The sequence below is a fragment of the Bactrocera dorsalis genome, chromosome 1 (genome assembly GCF_023373825.1).
Source record: "Bactrocera dorsalis isolate Fly_Bdor chromosome 1, ASM2337382v1, whole genome shotgun sequence".
NCBI lineage: Eukaryota > Metazoa > Arthropoda > Insecta > Diptera > Tephritidae > Bactrocera > Bactrocera dorsalis.
The window spans coordinates 5574152-5597163 of NC_064303.1; the positions used below are offsets into that span (position 1 = coordinate 5574152).

The window sequence follows — 23012 nt, forward strand, 5'->3', positions numbered from 1 at the left end:
GAAACATCAACAAACAAATGGCCATTGAGTGACCATAGAATATTCTATGCGCGCCTACTAATGCCCATACTACATACACAAGCCATTGTCTTGTCCTTCCCATTTCTACTTTTTCTTTTGTTTTTGCTTTGCATAAATGCGAAGTTCTACTATGCCACTTCAGTTTACATAGTTGCTATTTTCTTTTCATTTTTATCTACTTTTATTGTTTTTATGTTAATTTATGTCGACATTTTGCAATTTTTATAGTATTATGGTAAATTTCTAGTAGCGCTTTCAACTTCACTTTTACTATATGACTGTGCTGCTTCTATAGTGGAATGGGATTCGTGTTACAATATTTCTTTTTTTCTCATACTATTTAGCGCCACTTAATTCAGCTACAAATTCACATGGTATAAAACAAAAGACTTATGTCACAAATATTCACACAGCTTAAAAGAAAAGACTTAAGCCACAAACTTGATTGACATAAACTCCATACTGGTACTGGTAAAGACTCAAGAAACAAACTCGAACAGCTGATCGAATCAAAGCTTAATGAAAATAGATTAGATAAAAGTTCAACAAAACGATTAATAAACCATTTTTTATTTTTGAAAATTTAATTTTAATTGAAAACTTAAAATATAGTAACAAGTAAAAAGGGTCATAGTATAATAAAGCCCGTTGAAATAAGAAGAATAAGAAGATAAAATAACTGAAGTTAAGGGAAAATTTATTTACTGACGATCCGTGCTCGGTAAGAGGCACGGGAGGGAATGAAAGAGTTTTCTTTGGACATGCTTAATCGTGCGAATTGCTATCCCACATTCATGGAGAGTATTATAACTGCCAATGAGATAAGGGTTTATGAGTTTGACATGCAAACAAGTCAACAATCATAGGAATGGAGAGGAAAAAGTAGCCGAAACTTAAAAAAACGACGCCAAAGCCAAAGTGATGCTCATTATTTTTTGGATATTCGTGGCTTGGTGCATCACGAATTTGGTGCCGAAGGACAGACGGTCGATAAGAAATTCTATTTGGCCGTATTTAGGCATATGCGTGACAACATCAGTCGAAAACGGCCGGAATTGTGAAGGAAAAATGTATGGATTTTAAACGATTATAATGCACCATCACATCGAGCCACAATTGAAACTAAATTTAAGTCAAAAACACAATGAATGTAATCGCTCAACCACCGTATTCACCAGATTTGGATCCCTGTGATTTTTTCTTGTATCCCAAACTAAAATTATCGCTCCGTGGAACTCCTTTGCAGTCGACCAAAACAAAATTCGCTGCAAAGCAAAAAAAATTCTAACTTTTTTAAAAATACGCCACCATTTTTACGCTCGCTTCCGTTCTGGAAATTTCCCCCCGCTCTGGACAACCTATCGTTGAAAAAGTCGATGAAATTAGCCATGACATTGTCTGTGAAAAAATTAATGGACCGATCTGCGATTCTTTGCTGAAACGAAATGAAATCGAACCATTTCTGCAGCGAATGGTAACAGGAGACAAAAAGTGCTGAGTGTTTGGTGGAATTGGAAAGGAATTATTTATTATGAGCTGCTCTAGCCTGGTCGAACGATTAATTCTACCTTTTACTATCAACAGCTGTTGAGATTGAAGCAATAAATCGAAAAAAAATTTACCACAACTGGTCAAAAGAAAGGGCTTCATCTTCGCTCAGGACAACGCTAAACCACACACATCTTTGATGACTCGGCAAAAATTGAGAGAGCTTAGCTAGGAAGTTCTGACGCATCCACCATATAGCCCTGACCTTGCATCATCGGACTACCATTTGTTTCGGACAATGCAGAACTCCCTTAAAGAAAAGTTTTACACTAATGGAATAATATCTCTAGCGAAAAAATGGCACAAAATGGTGAACCAAAGTGGTACATATTTTATTGAAGTTTATTATAAATATAAAAAAATTAGTTGAAGCCTGATTAGAAATACGAAGTTTTTAGACTACCCAATAGCTATATATAAAGAAATTTTTATATGTTTTTATTTCACACAATTAACCAATAAACACAAAACGCTTAAACATTTCCGATCACCGTAAACGATCAATCATCCAACAACTCGCCACTGTCCTCAATCCACAAACGATTCACAATGTTTCATCGCCTAAATATGCTGCAATCAGCAAATTTCAAAAGCTTAAAATGTGAATAACCTAAATTCCTTTTTTTAGAACTTTCATAAACCACAAGCAAAGAAGGAAGTTTCCAAAAATATACTATATGTATTCATGAATTTATTTCATTTTTCATGTAAAAAAAAATAAAAATAAAAACATAACAGCAATTGAATCAGAGGTCTCATTAAGCGCATTGTTGTTTTTGCAAATTATTAGCGAAAAGTAAGTGCGAAGCGCGTGCAATCCTTGAATAATCGCCAAAATCTTTAATCTCCTCAAGCCAATTTGCCGAAGGTATTCACAGTATGACAGGCAGGCTGGCGGCTGTGAAATTTCTACAAAGAATTGTTCTTGTGGCTTTCCGTACACTTTTGTTTGTAATTCATGCGCAATCATGTCAGCAACGTAAATTAACCATAAACAAAATCAATCAAATCTCAAGTGTGACTCAGTTGTAATGACACTGTGTTGTTGTAAATATGATACACTTAAAAAATTTCACAAAAAGCTTGTTATTTACTTTCTTTTGTTTTCGAATTTTTTCCTTTCAATATTTTTGTACTTTTTTTATTATTCTTTATTTTTGTTTTTGCCTTTTTATTTCAATTTTATTTCTAGTGAATTACCACTTGAATTTCCTGCTTTATTGGTCCAATTTGCGCTAGTTTCTGCCAAATTGAGCACAAAAGAAACAATAGCGTATTTCGGTAGTCTTTTTTTTTGTTCTCGCTCTGTAGTATTCACAGGGCCACTCCTTTATCCTCATTTCATTTTTATTGACATTTTATTTGCGTATCTTGCTTGCGGCTTTGGTTGGGGCGAGCATTTGTTTGTGTGGCATAGGTTCATTTGGAACAAATTGGTCAAGTGGGATTAACTTATGTGCAATAAAATGCTGTCAGACCTAAATAGGGTAATTTTTACATTTTATTGTTCTTATTACTTTATTTCTTTATGATCTTAGTTGAAATAGCAAAGAATAAAGAAAGTAAAGATAAAAATGATAATCTACAAGAAAGCGATCGATCCATTTGAAGGTCTTACATTTTAGCTGGTTATAAATCAAATATAAAGGCATTTTCACTTTAGTGAAATTATCTATAAAAATATTTATAATTTATTTTAATTTTTAATTTATCAACTAAATCAATTTTAAGAAATTTTACAAAAATAAGTCCATAAAAAGAAAATTGGACTAAGCCGTAGAGACTTAAAATTTCACCAGACAAAATTTTAGAGGGAAAAAATTGGACAGAAACAATTTTTTAGAGAAAAAAAAGTTTTATAGAGAAAAAGTTTTTAGAGATAAAAAGTCTTTAAAAGAATTTTCACAGATACAAATTTTTAGAAAATCAGAATTATTTCGGAGAGAAAAAAGTTTTTAGACAGAAAAAATTTTTAGAGAAATACTTTTAGAGGGGAAAATTTTTTTCCTTTTTTAGAGAAAAATAATTATTTTAGAGAGAAAAAAAATTTTTAGAGGGGAAATGATTTTAAGGAGAATTTTTTTCTTTTTTATAGAAAAAAGAATTATTTCAGAGAGAAAAAATTTTCTAGAAAGAATTTTTTTAGAAACAATAAAATTTTGGAGATTATGTTTTTAGAGGGGAAATTTTTTTTAGGGAGAATTTTTTTTTTGTTTAAGAGAAAAAAAATGTTTAGAGAAATATGTTTAGAGGGAGAAATGTTTTTATGGAGAAAAAATTTTTAGAGGGATAATTTTTTAGAGAAAAAATTTTTGAGGGAAAAATTTTTGAGGGAAAATTTTTAGGGAAAAATTTTTTTCTTTAGCTTAATTAATTTGTTATATTGATTCAAATGTTCAATATTACTGGTTAACAAAATTTATACTTTTCTAACACATGAAACTCATATCAAATTTTGATGTGAATGAATAAAAGTCAGGTTTTCTTGTGACATCAAAACAAACATCAGCAGCATTTAGAGAAATTATTGCCTAATATAGCAACAACACTTATGATTTTTTTTTCAATATTTGGCTTCCGGAAGGCCTTTTCCAAGTATCTAACAATAATCTGCTGGTATTCCTGCACTCTATTTCTCTTGTAAGCGCTTCTCCATTTAGAAAATGTGCTGATGGCATATCTCGCACTTTTTCTTCACTCACAACTCCCAAATTTGCCAGAAAGTAAACCGAGTTTTCTTAATCAATCACATTTTCTTCAAAGAAAATATCTTATCTTTTATTCCCTCTTTATTTTTTGCCCCGCTGCGTTTGGATAATTTCTCTTTCAGATATAATAATCCACCGCCATCTCTTTGGCGGCTTTGGTACAGGCAGACCGACACTTCGTTTTGATACAGGCTATTGTGTTTAGACTTGATAATAATGGCTTTTGTTTGAGTTAAAAAAGTTACATTCACAATAGAAGACAAGTCGCAAACCTCAATTAATCTCTCTCTCTCTCTTTCTAACATTCACCTACATGATCCTTAGGTCCACAACACTTATGTGTGTGAAACTTAGGATTTATCTTGGTATTAAAATATTAATTCTCCCTACACATAAAAAAACGGTCGGGATCATTTGAACACTTTCGTGGCATATTTGCGATGTAACAAACATATCTTCTTCTTCTTTATATATAACATGACAAGACTGGTAATAATATATTCTAAAATACTTAAGTCCATTCCATGGTCCCATGCTCAAGTCCATATATCTGGATATGTAACAAGTGATTCTGAATAGCTTTGTACATTTTGTGAATTATATGAATGAACATATTTTCAACTGGTACCTAAAAACTGCCCAAAAGTATGTAATGTTTTTTTATACTTTGCAATAAGATCATTTCAACAGTACATAAGCTACCAAACTGTGAATGATCGCTTTTTACGTCGAATAATTTCAAATTTGCTAATAAATTCATTTTTACATTAAAGACTTTTGTCCATGTAACAGAGAGTTTGGAATTCATAAATCAAAACCAAGTTTTCAATACAAATATTTATTGTTGCCATTGAAATGGCTTCTTGTGAATAAACAGGGATAAGTTTCTCTGGAAAATAATCCAATTTTCCATAGTATAACTATCACTAAAATCAACACAGAGGAAATGAACTGCTATCAGCTATCTAAAGCAACTAATGATGCATTCCACCGAGGGGTTAGTTGAATTTCGAAATCTGAAAATAGATATTAGGATCAAACTCTAGCTAAAAGGGGGTTCGTCTTTAAAATTATAATTTTATATAAAAATTCAACGAACTAGCCAAAATATAGATTTTTTAAAAAATGGTAACTTTCGAACGAGAAAGCAATTTTTTGTGAGAGCACTTACACTTCATACTAGCTTTAAAACCCGATATTGATATCACAACCTTTATTCCTTCGATTTTTGACAAATATTTCTAAGAAAGTGGTTTTAAGTCGAGGAATTTTTCTCACCGACTCTGAAAGCATTAAATTCTGCAACACCTTTAGAATATTTTGCGAATTTTTCAAATTGATCCGAGTAATAGTTTCGGAGAAACAGCCTTGAGAACTGTGTTTTTGAAGTCGGTTGTAAAAATTTATACAGAACTACTCAACCGATCTTCATGTAATTTCACATAGGACTTTGAGATACAAATCTTACAGACTTGGATGAGGGATTTTAATTTTTTTGTAAATATGTCAAAAATCCAATATTCAGTTTTTTTCATTTTTAGTAGAATAAGTAAAGGAAGAAATTGTTCTATTGAGAAGCGATAGTTGACAATAAAGCTAAGGAAAAAACGTACAACCTAAAGGGAATCGATTCTATAGTAAAGGGTGATTTTTTAAGAGCTTGATAACTTTTTTTTTAAAAAAAACGCATAAAATTTGCAAAATCTCATCGGTTCTTTATTTGAAACGTTAGATTGGTTCATGACATTTACTTTTTGAAGATAATTTCATTTAAATGTTGACCGCGGCTGCGTCTTAGGTGGTCCATTCGGAAAGTCCAATTTTGGGCAACTTTTTCGAGCATTTCGGCCGGAATAGCCCGAATTTCTTCGGAAATGTTGTCTTCCAAAGCTGGAATAGTTGCTGGCTTATTTCTGTAGACTTTAGACTTGACGTAGCCCCACAAAAAATAGTCTAAAGGCGTTAAATCGCATGATCTTGGTGGCCAACTTACGGGTCCATTTCTTGAGATGAATTGTTGTCCGAAGTTTTCCCTCAAAATGGCCATAGAATCGCGAGCTGTGTGGCATGTAGCGCCATCTTGTTGAAACCACATGTCAACCAAGTTCAGTTCTTCCATTTTTGGCAACAAAAAGTTTGTTAGCATCGAACGATAGCGATCGCCATTCACCGTAACGTTGCGTCCAACAGCATCTTTGAAAAAATACGGTCCAATGATTCCACCAGCGTACAAACCACACCAAACAGTGCATTTTTCGGGATGCATGGGCAGTTCTTGAACGGCTTCTGGTTGCTCTTCACCCCAAATGCGGCAATTTTGCTTATTTACGTAGCCATTCAACCAGAAATGAGCCTCATCGCTAAACAAAATTAAAGCGCGAAACACATTTCGAACCGAACACTGATTTTGGTAATAAAATTCAATGATTTGCAAGCGTTGCTCGTTAGTAAGTCTATTCATGATGAAATGTCAAAGCATACTGAGCATCTTTCTCTTTGACACCATGTCTGAAATCCCACGTGATCTGTCAAATACTAATGCATGAAAATCCTAACCTCAAAAAAATCACCCGTTAGAATACAACTTCACAATGATATACAATGCTGTAAAATACATTAATAAAGCATAGAATAATCGGGGGGGGTTTGGAATGTACAAAAACCAATATGTATTATAGCACAGACAGATTATACGATATTTATAAATCTAGTCCTAACCATTCTCAAAAATTATAAAAAAAAGTTTTAATTGTCGATTAATACTCATAAAAATCATAGGAGGCTATTCGATGATTTAATAATTTTCACACCCTGATCCTTTAGAAGTCTCTCAGCCAATCCTCCAAATCGTAGAAGGCTATTTGAAAACAATTTGAAGATAAAAAGTTCCCCGAAAGTAATTCTTTTGGCGAAGAAACATTTGGCTGCAAAAATAAAGTTCGCAAAAGAATTTTTCAATAGGTGGTCTGTCCATAAAAGAGACGTTTGTATAGGATAACGCGCTAAAACATACGACCAAATCAGCTAAGGAGTGATTAGCATCAGAAAGGAAAGGCCAGCGCAGACACTGGTCCTGAATATTTGTAGGGAAATATTAAAGGAGTTCTAGCTACAGCAAATCCATCAAAGAGAACACAAATGTGGCTAGTGGTCAAGGCACGGGCTCAAATGCTTATGAGACGAATAAAAATATAAATGAAGGCATTATTGGTGGTCCGGTGTATCTAGAGTATTGAGTACATTATTGAGAAAAGCTTTGGTAACTAAGAGTGGTTCCAAAATAAAATTTTAAGTTGTATGACAATAAATATGTTAATCCAAGTAAAAAAGTCGGGGGTTCGAAGGGACTCCAGCAAAGATTTAGAGAACTACTTTTTTCGAGGCGGCTAAACAGCACATTTTTACCCAGCTCTATGTAGTTTACCGAGCACAGATGCAGATTTATTAAATTTAGTTTTTATTGAAATTATTTTTAACAAAACCTTTCGAAGAAAGTCTGTTTTCATATATTAACAAAGCATTTCATCCATAAAAAACTACAGTAAATATATATTTTATTTATGAATTAATATTTTTTATTTAAATTAATCTCTAAAAAAATTATTTTCATTGGAATCGAAAGCATAAATATTTTAATAATACAAAGGTACATTAGGGCATGTCATGCAATAATATTTAAATAAATACATGCATCGTTCTTGGTAATGAATAACTTAAACTAGAAACTAAAATCTTAATTTTTTTCGCTTATATATGTATATTGTACATATGTATATTAATAATTAAATTGCTTACTAAATTTACGTATGTGCACTTAAAAATATGTAAATTTTGTAGGGCGAATATTAAAATGAGTTTTCGCTTTGAACTTCTCGCGAACATCCATCTGTGTATATAGAAATGGAATGCTTACTCTATCAAGAATTTATCAATAGGAACATTCGCAAAGAATTGATTGATATGTGTGGTGAAAATGGGTGCCCACTGCTCGCGTGTAGCCGGTATGCCTACTCGGGTGATTTCTGGCAGATTCTCGTTCACCAAATTCAAAATCATTGCATCTGAAAATAAAATTTCTCATATTTATATCCTGTTCACTTTCTCTTTCTTTCTCTACTCACTCAAATTGCGATCGCTGAAAATGCCGTTGGCTATGATGCGTGCATCACCCACAGCCACATTGGCGTTCAAGCGGTTCAACTTCAAGCGACGACCCGCCTCGGTGTTCTCCAGCAAACCGTCAGTCAAAATTGTGGCGCGTATGTTATCTACAATTGAGAGCCATTTAAATTTAAGGTAAACTCAAAAACCATCCACTGCTTTGACCATACCGATCGTTATGTTGAAGGGTCCCTTCGGCACCAAACGTAAGCCACCGAATTTCACATCGGCCTTAAATTGTCCATTCGCTTTGATTTGCGGTATTTCGATGCTTAGCTTGACAATGAATGCTTTCTCGGTGAAATTCGACAGGAATGTGTTTACTTTGAATTCACTAATACCGTTAATATACATATTTTTGATGAGCAGACCACCTTGCACGCCTTCGTTGTCATAACGGAAAATGCCACGACGATAGAAGTACGGATCGATTGAGGACATGCCGTATTGCGGTAAGCCAGTCTGTTTGAAAATAAAGAAAAAGACGGCGTTTAGATCGAAAAATTCGAAGTCTGTTGGTCTTTAAATACTCACCTTCAGTTGAGGTACGATTTGCGCGAAGAGATTGCGTATGCACTCATTTTTGTCGACTGCCTTAAGGTCACAGGGCGCGACTTCAAAATAGTTGTTGGTGGCACTCGGTTCGGATGGTACTGAAAAATGCAGAGAATGGGGTGTTGTTAGGTTTTATAATATTTAATAGAAGTGCATATTATAACTTATTGCTTTTAGATAAACCACTTATTTTAGGAGGAGATATAAACGCCTGGAGTACAATATGGGGATCTACGCACACAAACGCAAGAGGCGAAAAAGTTGAAGATGCGCTACTTGCATCCAATATTATCTGTCTTAACGATGGATCCGCCACACATTTCTCCACCCACAACACCTTCTCCAATATTGATGTCACGTTTTGCTCTACTAATATAGCGCCCCAATGCACATGGCAAGTTCTAAATTCTTTGTTTGGCAGCGACCACTTCCCAATATTCATACAAACAAATCCGCGCAACAATCAAAATACAAGTACTTTTAAATTTTCATCTAAATTCAAAACTGATGAGGCTGATTGGAAAAAGTTCAGACAAATATGCAACAATCTTTGTGAGACCACGCAAGTTTCCTCCAACTCGAACCAGGAGTCTGCCAAAATTTCGAGAATCATACGTACTGCTTCTCACTTTTCCATCCCTCGAACGCTTCCCAATAAAAGTAGGAAAAATATTCCTTGGTGAAACGCTGACTTGTCCAGACTACGGCTCACCAAGCAGAATTTATGGTATGAATACAAGCGAACACGCTCAGCTGAAAACCTGCTCCTTTACAAAAAGGCAAATGCGTTGTTCCGACGTTCTGCCAAACATTATAAAAAGAAAAAGTTTGAAGAACTCACTGAGACCATAAACCCCCGCACTAGCCCAAAGAAAATATGGGATGATATCAAAATGCTAACCGGATCTCCTAAACGGCCCCTATTTTCCTACATTCAAACACAAAGCGGTCCATTAACGGCTCCCGTAGATATTGCCAACCATTTTGCTTCTTTCCTGTCACTCTCTTCTTCCGATGCAAGCTTCTCAGACACGTTCCGCAACCTAAAATCTCAACGAATAAGTATTGAACCACCTATTTTGTACCGTTTATCGCCTCCCGCTAAGCAACTAGAGTCGGAAATTCTACTAACCGAACTCGAATTCGCCCTTTCGTCCGTTAAAGGCAAAACCCCTGGTCTTGACAAAATTACCTATCCAATCATTCAAAACTTGCCTATCCAGGCTAAGCATCGTTTACTCAACCTCTATAATAATATATTTGAAAGCGGATGCTATCCTCATGCCTGGAAAACTTCGTGTATAGTTCCTATCCTGAAGCCCAATAAGTCAGCGCTTGATGTCAACAACTATAGGCCGATATCGCTCTTACCCTGTTTGGGAAATCTTCTTGAAAAAGTTATAGTTAACCGGCTGATGTGGTATTGCAACAAAAGAAAACTCATAAGCCCCAACCAAACCGCATACAGAAAGAATTATGGCACCATCGATGCTCTTCTGCACCTAGATCACTTTATATCAAGCGCTCTTTCCTCTAAGAACCATGTCTCAATTTTAACAATTGATTTTCAGAAAGCATTCGACCGTGTTGGTGCCCATATCGTTCTGAGACCATTAGATAAGTGGAAACTAGGCCCTAAAATCAAGAAATTTATCAAGAACTTCCTCAGTCACAGGCAATGCAAAGTAAAAATAAATGGTTTCTTATCCTCCATAGCTTCACTTGACAACGGAACCCCGCAAGGGTCTCCATTATCCGCCTTCCTTTTTATAATAGCTTTCGAAGAGATTACTCAACTCACTTACAACAACCATCGCGGCATCGAGTGCCAGCTTTATGCTGACGATGTAATTTTCTACACAAAGAGTGCAAACCTCACCAATACAGCCCAACTGTTTGAGAATATCTTATCCGAAATTTCGATATGGTCCCTATCATCAGGAACTACCATCTCTTACGAAAAATCAAAAACATTACATATTTGTAAAAAACGAACATGCTCAGGTTTACTAACCTATTCTAACAATATTAACATTAGTATGGTAAATGAACTTAAAATCTTAGGGTTAGTACTAGACTCTAAATATAGCTTTAAGGCCCATTGTAAGCATATTAAGGACTGCCTCTTAACGCGACTAAATATAATCAAATATCTAACGTCGAAAAAAAGTTTGATTCATCCATCAACACTTATCAACGTCACCAAGGCTCTAATGATCTCCAAGATCGACTACGCTCTTCCTATCTACGGCAACTGCCCGGCTTCTACAATGAAAATACTCTCACCCCCTTACCATGTGGCCATGCGCAGAAGCATTAGCATTTCCAACAACACCACTAAAAAACCTCTTTGCTGAAACTGGCCTGCCAACTATAATAGACAGGACTATCGACTGCACCAGACGTTTACTACCAAAGCTTCTGTTCACGACCAACACTATTCTCGCCAAAGACGTCCAAAATGCTCTCTCGAGGAAACGGAAACCTAAATGCTTGTCAGCAATCGCGCGATGCGTTAACTTCGCCAGGCAACTTGAGTTACCTTCCTATAAATGTCCTCTTGGACCTGAAACTCGTCCACAATGGATGATAAAAAATTCTTCATTTGCTATTAAGACCCTGCAACTGCCGAAGGATAAGACCTCAAGCGAAAAATACAGGCAACTCTTCGCTTCGGAGAAGTCAAAATACTCCAGTTACGGTTGGAACTTTATATACACCGACGGCTCAAAAACAGCAAACAGCTCAACGTTCGCAGTCACAAAAGAAAATGGCGACTTGATTCGACACGGCACTCTCCACACAATATGTTCATCATTTACGGCCGAAGACGTCGCCTTATTAGAAGCAGTTACATATGTAAATCACACCAGGGGAAAGTATATCGTATGCACCGATAGCAAATCTTGCATCGAAGCCATAGAATCCTCGGAAAACTCACAAAATGAAATAGTCGCCATACGCAACAATCTTTTAAAATATCCAAACAAACTGAAACTGATGTGGATCCCGGGGCACACAGGGATATCTGGTAATGAAAAAGCAGACGCAGCTGCGAAAAATGCAGCAAATACACCAACCATAACTTTTGGTTATTTCACAAAACAAGACATTATAACTGAGATTACACGCCTAAGGAAAAAATCAGCAAAAGATAATTGGAGTGGATATATTCATCACTATTCGAAAATCAACCCGTTCAGAATTAAGCCGACCTACACTGCCGATATCACCTTACGCGCCATCAAGCCCTTTACCCGCTTACGTCTGGGACACACCATAATTACACACGCTTATTTATTGCAACGTGCCCCTCATGGAAACTGCCCATTCTGCGACGAAAACGCAACGATAGAACACATATTAACCGCTTGCCCTATAACTGCAACAATTAGACAGGAGATTTTTAATTCGGCCGATCCATTCCAGCTTCTGAATGAGCCCACCGCCAAAAATGTGAATATGATTTATAATTTTCTTAAGGAAACAGATCTACTTCGACGAATATAAAGATAATTAATTAACTCACTAACCCTACTTCCTAAGTACTAATCTATCCTTTCACTTCTGTTTTAATATTAATTTAAACATACACATGTATATAGCATAACAGACAGCCGAAGGCCTCTGCAGCTAGTGCTGCTAGATATTTACTTGTAGAATATTAAGTATTGTACAAATAATTTATAAAAAAAAAAATAAAATAAAATAAATAAAAAAAACTTATTGCTTAGAATTCTAAAATTTTGCATTCACATTAGAGGCTTCAGAAATATTTTTTGTTATTAAGGTAAGGTAAGGTGTAAGTAACAAATCTTCAACTAGTCCGTAACCAATCTGTAACTACTCCCAGACCAGTTCATCTCGTAAAACGAGATCCCGAAAAATTTTTTAATTTATTTTGTTAGCATTTCATGTATAATTATGATTATTTGACAAGTTCCAAAATTTCGGGATTCGTTAAAAATGATCCCGAAAAATTTTTAATTTTAATTTCTTAGCATTTCATACTTATTTCATAAATCCCGAAATTTCGAGACTCGCAAAACGGAAATCCCGAAAATTTTTTTATTTTATTTTGTGAATATGCCGTGCTTGTATCACAATTAATCAAAGTATTATTAAAGTAAATAATTTCCAACTTTAAATTGATTTACTAACAACTTTTCTAATGAAAAAAACTACATACATACATATACATATGTTAAAATTAATTAAATTAAGAAAATACCAAATAACAATTTCAAAAATATAAATATAACTTATAAACTTGCGCAACACCGCACTGTACTTAAACAAGCTTCACGGCTCATTAAAGTCTCCACCACTAACTCATTCACTTCATAATTAAACGAAGGCGATTTTTTGATTAACATTTGCTTAATCGAATTTGCCTTGGACACTCATGGTTTGCTGCACCGCGTACGAACAAAGTCGAAAACGAAAATGATATTTTTGTAGTGGGAATTTTCTTTAAGAAATAAACTAGCAAATACGCATTTGAAAGAAATAATTGATTGAAATTAAATGTGTGTATGTGTAGGTATATTTTATAATGAAACCTCATTACTGTTGCCACGTTCAACCAACCAACTGACCACGTTAAATGTGGCAATTAGAGTTTTGCAATACTTTTATGATAAAATATTAATATATGTTTGGTTTTGTTGTTGCAATTGCAATTAATTTATATTGCGCGATATTTTCCACAAAGCTTACTGCACATAGGTACCATACTTCATGCCAATTGTGTTGAAATATGGCTTAAAAATCGTGTGGTTGCAGTGGTCAAATGTTCACTTGATAAATATTCTCATATTTTTCTAATATTTTTTCTTTAACTGACCTGCTTAAATACCAACTAATACTTAAATAAAGATATATAATTAATTATTGTTATTTTTAGTTTTTTTCAATATAAGGTTTCGAACATAATTTGTATACGTATATTCCATCAGAGCTGATTTAAAATATTGGACTATAATCGAATATAGACTCTTTATTACTGTCTCCTCTTGTGCAGCTAAATTCATCAATACGAAAGGTTTTATCTGTGCAACTTCCGTAACATTGTCGAGAAACTCTCGATAGATAGCTGTTATTATTTTTCTATAAAAAATCTAGCATACGCATAGAAAATATTTTATAATCTCCTTCTTCTACCTCTTGAGAGCTTCAACAATAGTCATTATATCACTTAGTCTGCTGGCATGTCTGCCAATTAGACAGTGATATGTTAGCACTCCTGATAGTCTTTAGGAATGACATTTCCTTTTGCATTTTAATAATCAACAAGTGCCGCTCATATTCCATTCATGCCACGTTTGCCTTCTTGTTGGGCAAGCCAGTAATTGACGCCACCGAGATTCAGTTATATTTATAACATGTTTGTCAATTGAATAACAGCTTATAAATTCCCTCTTTTCCGGAGCCCAATTGTAGGGTAGTGCCTTTTTTGGCTAGTTCAGCTGCTTCTTATTTAACAAGGACTTCATTATATCCTGGAACCCATTGCAGGTTTATAATATGACGTTGGTATGTTCTCAGGCAGTTTTTTGATTGCAAAGCTCAGTATTGTTTTGACATGAGCAAAGAACACATACGCCATATTTCACATTTTTTCTTCGATAAAAGCGGAAATGCAAGGCGAGGTACATATGCTTTTCTGAAGTGAATGATTACTGATGATGAAAAGTAACTCAATTACAGCAACGTTCAGCGAAATAGATTTTGGTCGAAGCCAGCATTGACGTTCAATAAGAAATGATTCACAGAGAATCATCTGCTCTTACATACCTCCTCCTCTACTTCCAAATTATTAATTCGGACATATACTGTCAACAAGTGAATTATTCAAAGAAAGTAATCAATGGCCATTAGAAGATAAATGATGGATTGTGTTCCATAAAGACAATGCCAGACCGCTCATATTGATAGTGACTATCCAGAACATCCTACAGCTTGATTGGGAGGTTCTAATGCATCCATTTTCTACTCTACATGGAAGAGGACACTCCAGAACACCTGATTCTAAATTGCCCAGCAATTTGCAGAAGCAGGGTTCAATAGACCGTAGATTGTAGTTCAAAGACTCAATTTTACTATTTACCTACCTTTTTACTAGCTATGACGAAAGGTTTTGCTGGTGAAAACTTCGCCTCGAGAGAAGCATGTGAAAATCAAGTGTCCAAAGATAAGCCCAGAGACATACCGTTTTACACACACAATGGCACATGAGGACTTATGAGGAACCGATGTCAAAGTGGGATGATGGGCGAGTCATTTGGCCCGCATTTAGATGAAAACCCATATCTCAGAAACTACTCAACCAAATTCGATAGATAATATTATACTAACTTTCCTGCAGTATATTGCAAAAATCAGACAAAAACCACTCCCACTTTTCATTAAATTAAAAATACTATTTATCACGTGTTCGCCATGGTACTTGCATAATAAAAATATTCACATAGATCTAGGTATTTCTATGGTAAAGAAAGAAGTAGAGGATAGCAGAATGAAAAAATATAAACTCTGAGATCCCCCAAATCCAATGTCTTTCTTTATTTTTCAAAAAAAAAAAAAATTATAAAATATTAAATTTCGCTATAATGATTTCAACAAGTATTTCTTTAATTAATTTTTTGTTTATAAAGTTTTACATCTTTATGAGATAATATTGATTCTAATAACAATTTTGGTTTTTTATAGACAAATATTGAGGCTTTGCTGTTCACTTTTATATATACAAAATATCAAAATTTTTAGTTTTAACCAGGCAAATATGATTGCTTAGTCTTACTTTTAATAATAGTAATACTTTGTGTAATGAACACCTCGCCACCTGTGAAATATGCTTTTTAGCATTTTTTCATGACCCAAAACCGCTGACAAGCACGGTTTTTCCACCAAATTCAATTAGTTTTTATTTGACTACAGTGGATATAATTGTTTTTAGGCTTTATTGCCAGCGCTCATATGTACATACACAAGCGGCAGTTACTCCTATTACAAAAGTCTACATTTGTACAATAAATTTCGTTTGTTAACACTCCAATTGAACTTGACCCACTTGACAGATTACCCCAAATAGTCACATACGCCTCATAAAAAGCGAAACATGCTCAGAAATATACATACAAACATAGAAAGGTTAAAGCAAATAAGTTCAATTGCACATGTACATACATATACATATATATTTATGTATATAGAGAGATGCGCAGTTATTTCAACACAACGCGTATCCGCATATGGTAAATCGCATGAAATTTGGAGCAAACTTTGACATATATGAACGTAAATATGATGCAAGGCAAGATCTGACACTTGTATTTTGCATAGTTGAGTATGTTGGCCATGAAAATAAACAGGCAAATATTTGTAAAAAATGTATAGTGTTGTATTCGTATAAGCATCTGCATATTTGCATTGCGAAATAAACTGAAAATTCACACATATTTCTCCATTGCTTGACTTCCCATTCGAGAATCACTCATTCAATTCAAAAGACTTAAGCGAGCAACTTGCAATCACAGAAAAGCGCGTGCACACAACTCACACCCATTAAGCACACATCACATCTTTCCACGCACTTTTCTCTATTTGCCCAATTACACAATTAACCACATATTATACAATCCACACACACACACGCATCCATACATATTCAAGTGGCTCAGGTTCAAAAGAAATGAAAACAAGCGCGTGATCTATATATGTGCCGGTGTTGCCAACTGCATTGACTCGCTTACTGCTGCGTGCGCATAAATATCACTAAACAGTGCATAACGGTACCACTTGCAACGACCAAATGAAATGTAAACACAACAGCTTTGTAGGAAATTCCAATTATCATAGCACGCTCGTTTATCGGTTACTGATGCCCTAAGCGCTCGGTGGCGCGAACGCGGCAATTAAAGCTTTTTGTTGTCATTATTAATATGTAGGTAAATATGGCTTTGATGGCGAGATGAAAAGCGTAACGAAAGCGAAGAGTGCAAGTGTTAACGCAACTACCGTATTACGGCAAGCAAACACACATATGTACATAAATGTGTACAAATGGAAATGCGCATTGCCGGTTGCGGCAATTTATTGCTGATGGGGGTAACGTGATTGAATTTCTATTGACTTTTTCGGCTTGAAAATGCTGATAATTGTTTATTTGATGGTTTCTAGTATTATTTAAATCTGTATAAAGCGTATATGAAATGTAAATATTTAAATATCACTTGTAAAGAAAATTTATGAAATATGACAATTTTTGGTATATTACACTAAAAGCGAGCATATTGGAAAAATTTATATTTTTTGTAATTTATGAAACTTTAGTAGACTGAGTAATTGAATTATTTTTAATATATATGTGTATCAGGGTGGGCCAAAAAAATATATTTTGGGAGACCTATGCCAAAACTTTTTATTTTTTGTAATTTATGACGCCTTAGTAGCCTAAGTATTTGAGTTATAATAAATATAAAATACTTATATGTATATTAGGGTAGGTCTAAAAAACGCTTTGAACAATTTTTAACATAAAATACTTATATGTGTATCAGGGTGGGCCAAAAAAATATATTTCGGGGGACCTATGGCAAAAATTTATATTTTTTGTAAAAACTTCAAGGGTTGTGTCTATTTGATTACCCTTTATAGCGGTACTTTTTGCGTAAAAAAAATTAAAAAAGTATAGTGGTAAGCTTTGTGTGACCACGAGTGTGTGCATTAGGGTGGGTTTATATAAATATACATGGTAAACTCTATTGCAAAAATTTATATTTTAATTTATGACGCCTTATTAGACTGAGCATTTGAAATATAGTAACTATAAAATGCTTATAAGTGTATTAGGGTGAGCCAAACAAATATATATCGGGTGATCTATAGCAAAAATTTGTATTTTTTGTAATTTGTGATGTCTTAATAGACTGAGTATTTTAATTATATTAAATATAAAATACTTATATGCGTATTAGGGTGGGTCTAAAAAACGTAATAATTTTCTACTTCAGTATCTGAAAGATTGATTAATAAACACTTCAAAAAAATATCTCCAAATATGAATTCATTTTGGTAAGAAGACTCTTTGCTTTTCAGTTTAATCAAAATCTATTACTCAGTATCAAATATTTCTTAATAAATTTCCTATTTGTACTTATTACTAGAAGGAAATATTATAACTTAGTACTAATAAAAGAAATTTCTTATATTTTTGGAGAATTGAAATATGTACAAAAATACTCTATTATTGTTTTTTCGTAAAGAACACCGTTCAAAAGTTATTTGGGATTTTTTTTTTTCAATAAAAAAAGTAATAATAATACTGAAAATATAGGATTTTTGAATATTACTAAGAGCTCACATTTGGAGCTTCAGGTAAGAAGTAACACAATTTTTAGAGTATAAAGTGAAAAAAAATCTGCAAACTTCGTCTATCTTGGAACCAGCATCAACATCAACAAAAGCGTCAAATCTAAAATCTTTCATTTCCATTTCAAAATTGCCTTCAACACAAATGAACCCCCCTGCAATTAAACCATTGCCGCACCTATAATATAAACGTATGTATGTACGTATGTTACTCTCCTAACGCTGCTCGGCTGCTGTCAACAGATATTCATAAATTGGGCTTAACAGACAGAAACCGTAGCAATAGTGTGTGGTATTGCTTAATTTTTCGTGCTCATGCGCTGACAGCTTTCGTGCTATTTGCCATTTATTCATTGACTCTATTTTACTCTTTGCTTTTGCATAATTTTTTTACGCTTATTTTCATTTTCATTTTTGCTTTTTGTTTTCGCACATACTTTTTGCTAACTTTTATTTACACTAGATTCTCCATATTAGCAGCTTACTTTAACCTAGTAACTGTTTATTTGGCCAACAATGATGCGCTTAAGACGCTTACTTTTGAACATGTGGACAAATATTAATATTTTATAGGTATATTAGTAATGTTGTTGTGATTTTTGTGTGGCTAAGCCTAGACTTTGGTCGACATGCCAGCAGTATTTCAAATTGATGTAGGTCAGTAATATATTTGTTTGTGTTTTTTCGCACTATTTGTCGTCGTTTCTTTGTTATTCTAACTTTGCTTAGTTATCTTACATATGTATGTAACGACTTTTCGCGTGCAGTGGACATTTTAATGTAATTTTTTTGCCATTTGATTCATCTTCTATGCGGTCTCATTTTTGCACGCTGCCATGAGCTTCGGTAAGGAGTAATTCCAATGACTATTTGAGCAACTCTGGCGGTTGAAGTCTAAGTGCTTCGCATTATACAAACCTATTTCTTTCACAATTTTGTATTTGCCTCATTCTCACATACTATATATACATATTTACTTTACGTATATTATAAATGTTCGTGTTATCGGTGCGAAAATGAGCTTCGAACAAAGAGAGAACATTAAATTTTGTTTAAAAATTGGTAAAACTTTTACCGAAACGTTTCAAATGATCTAAATATTTAGTTTTGGTTGCAGAGCATTATTTTAATAAAACCGCTTCCACCGAAGCTATAATCCCCCATCACAAATACATAAAATTCCTTGCAACAACTTGATTTCGATCAATCAGTTTATATGGTAGCTATCTAAACAATTTCTACGGAAATTGCATCGTTGATTTGGACAATAACCCGTTCTGCTACCGTAATAATTTGATTTGATTTCAAATATATATCAACAATATTTTAAAATATTACACTCTATGAAAATCAGACCTTAAAAAGTTCATATAATTTTTTTGAATATTATATTTTTTATAAAAAAGTATGACAATATTCCTTAATATCCTATAGTAACTATATATCGCATATCTTATCCTAAGTCTACCTCTTCCATAGGAAGATCGAAAATCTACTAGCTATGTACTCGTTTATGACTGCTTAACACTACTTTCTTTTTATATCTCAGATAGAAGGTGTCCTTATTTACTAGATATTTTGTGCACAATCTGTGCTCCGTCAAGTATTATTATCTATAATCTAATCTCAGTTAGATTATTTGCTTATTTGTTTAATTTTTTGTACACACTCTGTGCTCCGTCAAGTATAGTATTTTGATTTTTAATCCAATTTGCATTTCTTTTGTGGTGGTTCCTGGTCAACCATACCTCCCGGCTGAGATCTCTTCCAAATTCCTTTTTTCATCCTTAGTAAAATCAATGCTGCCTCTCTTACATCATCCGTTATTTCTGTGTCGGTCTCCTTGTGCTCCTGTTCTCTAGCACTTTGTGCTTCAACAACCTCCTTCCTCTCACTGTCATCTAAATCATTTTTTGATTTTTCTTCCAGATTTGCATTGCTGTAATCACTCAGAGACAAGGTTGCGGAGTTCATAAAAGCATTTATTTCTTCCATCAAGTCCATTTCATCGCCGACATCAACAGTTAGAGGTGCTATATATGATTCATGCACCATGTTTAGATCTAATAATGCGCCTGGTCTGAGTGGTCTCTCGTAAGTACCAACCAACCTGTAGAAGTCTGGAATATATTCCACCTTGTATGCTTGCTCTACTTCTTTGTTTTGCTGGCGAATTGGTGTGCTAGTAAAGCGGGGTCTCATGCTTAAGTCCAACGGAAATTCTTGAATCATATATACATCGTAATTGTTACTATAATTCAATTCATAACTTCCGTATGAATCTTCATCATTATTTTCTTCCTTCATATACATAGCTTCGTTTTGCATTGGTCGCGGGGTGAGTAATTCATTGCCAGAGCCTGAAATCTCTGTAGCGGGTTTATCTTCTCTTATGCGATCAATATTGTTCATAGCTGCACGAAACTTTTTATGATTGTAGTTTATTGGTGTCATCACTTCTTGATCGTAATTGTCAGACATTTTTCGCAAATTTTATTTTTTACTTTTTTTGTAAGTTGAACTTTGGAGATCCTTCGCTTTTGATAGCACGAATGTGTTTGACATTATTCAGTTCAGAAGGCTCTTTTATACACATCCTGTCGCAATGCGTTTTCCAGAGCCTTAAAGGCTTTCTTAAGGTTCAGGTAGCTAAGTTTTCGAAAACTCGTTAGCGCAACAAAAGAGATTTAATTACTACCTAACTACCTTTGTGTGAGATTTGATAATGGACTAAAGAAAGATATAGCAACAAGTGCAGGCTAAATCAATTTCCAGGTCCTTAATCACTTTGCTTCTATAGAACAAGTGGATTAGTTTTCGGACACACCTTAACTTTAGAAAGGGAAATTCCATAAACCAAACCATAATTATACCATACATAGTACGAAGGATTATTACTCGTTGTTGAAATACCCACCATTATATATTTTTTACAGATTCCTGAAACTTAAAAAAAAATGTTCCAGATTTTCTTTAGTAAAGTAAATAACCAAATTAAAACCCATATTTTAAAAACTAAAAATAAACTTTGAAAAATATAATAATTATTTTTTCCATTCTAAGAGTCTGGAAATATAAAATTCTGGAAAACTCGCACTTAGAGAGATTTTTTGGAACACCTTAATACACAAGTATTATATTCGTTTTTGAACCCAACCTAATACTTATGCAAGTTAAGTTCTAGAAAATTTAAAAGAAAATATTACCGCGTGAATACTCAAGTCTTCGAAATTGGGTCTTTTATTCTTTGGAATTCAGTTTACAGGAAATTCCATAATATAATAAGTGTACTAAATACATCTTATGCATTTTTTTTCAACTTATTTTTATTAATTTTTCATATTATTTATTCTTTTTTTGTGTTTTTTAAATTATGCTTTAATTTAATCCCTTTTCAGAACAATCTTTTACCAGAACAAAGCACATGTATTTACTAACATGAGGTCATTTAACCCTTTACTTTACATCTGCCATCTCTTTTACTCACAAAACAAAGATCAGACTATTATTAGATCCAAACACAAAAATTTGAAACTTTCTTTGAGAGTGAAAATATTTTTAAAATAACTAATCTGGAAGTAGATCATTAAATATTCTTTGTTTGTTTGTGTTTTCTGGAAATAGAGCACTCTAATTTAATCCCTTGGTGTTAACCCACAACAAAGGATTCTTGAGGAAACAAAAAAAACTCACATATACTAACACATTATTTAACCCTTGGGCTTTTCAGAAATAAAAAACAGACCCTTACAGGTAGTTGAATAGCTCATGATTATCCTACCCAAAAATTAAAAATATACATAATAATAAGAAACTTGTTTTACAGTGAAACAAGTTTGGGTACAACCAATCACAAAACGTATATTTTTTTAATAATTTTAAATTCAGGGGTTTCTAATCTGTTTATAATTTGAAGAGGTTACAGAAATACCTAATTGTGAGCCAATCTTCGAATATTCTTTAAAGTATATTTTAAAGGTAATATTTCCTCTGTAAAGCTTGCAAAGTTTTAGTTTACTTATGAATAATTGATGAAAAGGATTCTACATACATTCTTCTGTGAGGAAGAGTTTCGAACCTACTAGATATATGACTGCTTAAGGGATTAATGGGTTTCAATCAATCGATTTACTTATTTATTATCTTATTGAATTCTACAGTACCTCTCAAATATTATTGAGTTTTGAGTCAAGAAGATATTAAACAGGAATCGATACACGCTTTGACGCCCTAAAAAGATTTTTACTGACGGAAGCATAAAAAAATTTCCCAATATAATTTTGGTCGTCAGTAAAATGAAGTTGCTTGAGAGAGCTGAGCTCTGTGCAAAGTGGGTGTCGCGCGAGGACAATCCATCAAAAACAACAAAGAATTAATGAGTCTGAGCAGTGTTTGAAGTACTTTAATCATAATAAATCATTTCACATTTTCTAATCGAAAGTCAGCCGAGTGAACCGCACATGACGAACCGACTCCAAAGCTTGGAAAGACGCATAAATCGACCGGTAAGATTATGACAGCACTATTTTGGGATTCACACAATATAACATTCACCGACTATCTTCAAACTCAAAAAAGCGTTAACAACAACTATTGGAGCTTTTGAAGGACAACAACTATTGGAGCGAAAAACGTGGTCTTTTGAAG

General features: G+C 33.8%; 1 protein-coding gene across 1 annotated transcript in view; it reads right to left on the reverse strand.

Annotated features, from left to right (window-relative positions):
• Positions 1-8025: 8025 nt before the first annotated feature.
• The window catches only part of LOC105232426 (uncharacterized), a 31076-nt gene continuing 16089 nt past the window's right edge, over positions 8026-23012 (reverse strand). The window contains exons 2-5 of the mRNA XM_011214100.4: positions 8973-9091; positions 8609-8900; positions 8399-8545; positions 8026-8338 (exon numbers count right to left, since the gene is read on the reverse strand). Of these exons, the coding sequence (XP_011212402.2) occupies positions 8187-8338; positions 8399-8545; positions 8609-8900; positions 8973-9091 (710 nt within the window). The 3' untranslated portion in view covers positions 8026-8186. The remainder of the gene's footprint in view (positions 8339-8398; positions 8546-8608; positions 8901-8972; positions 9092-23012) is intronic.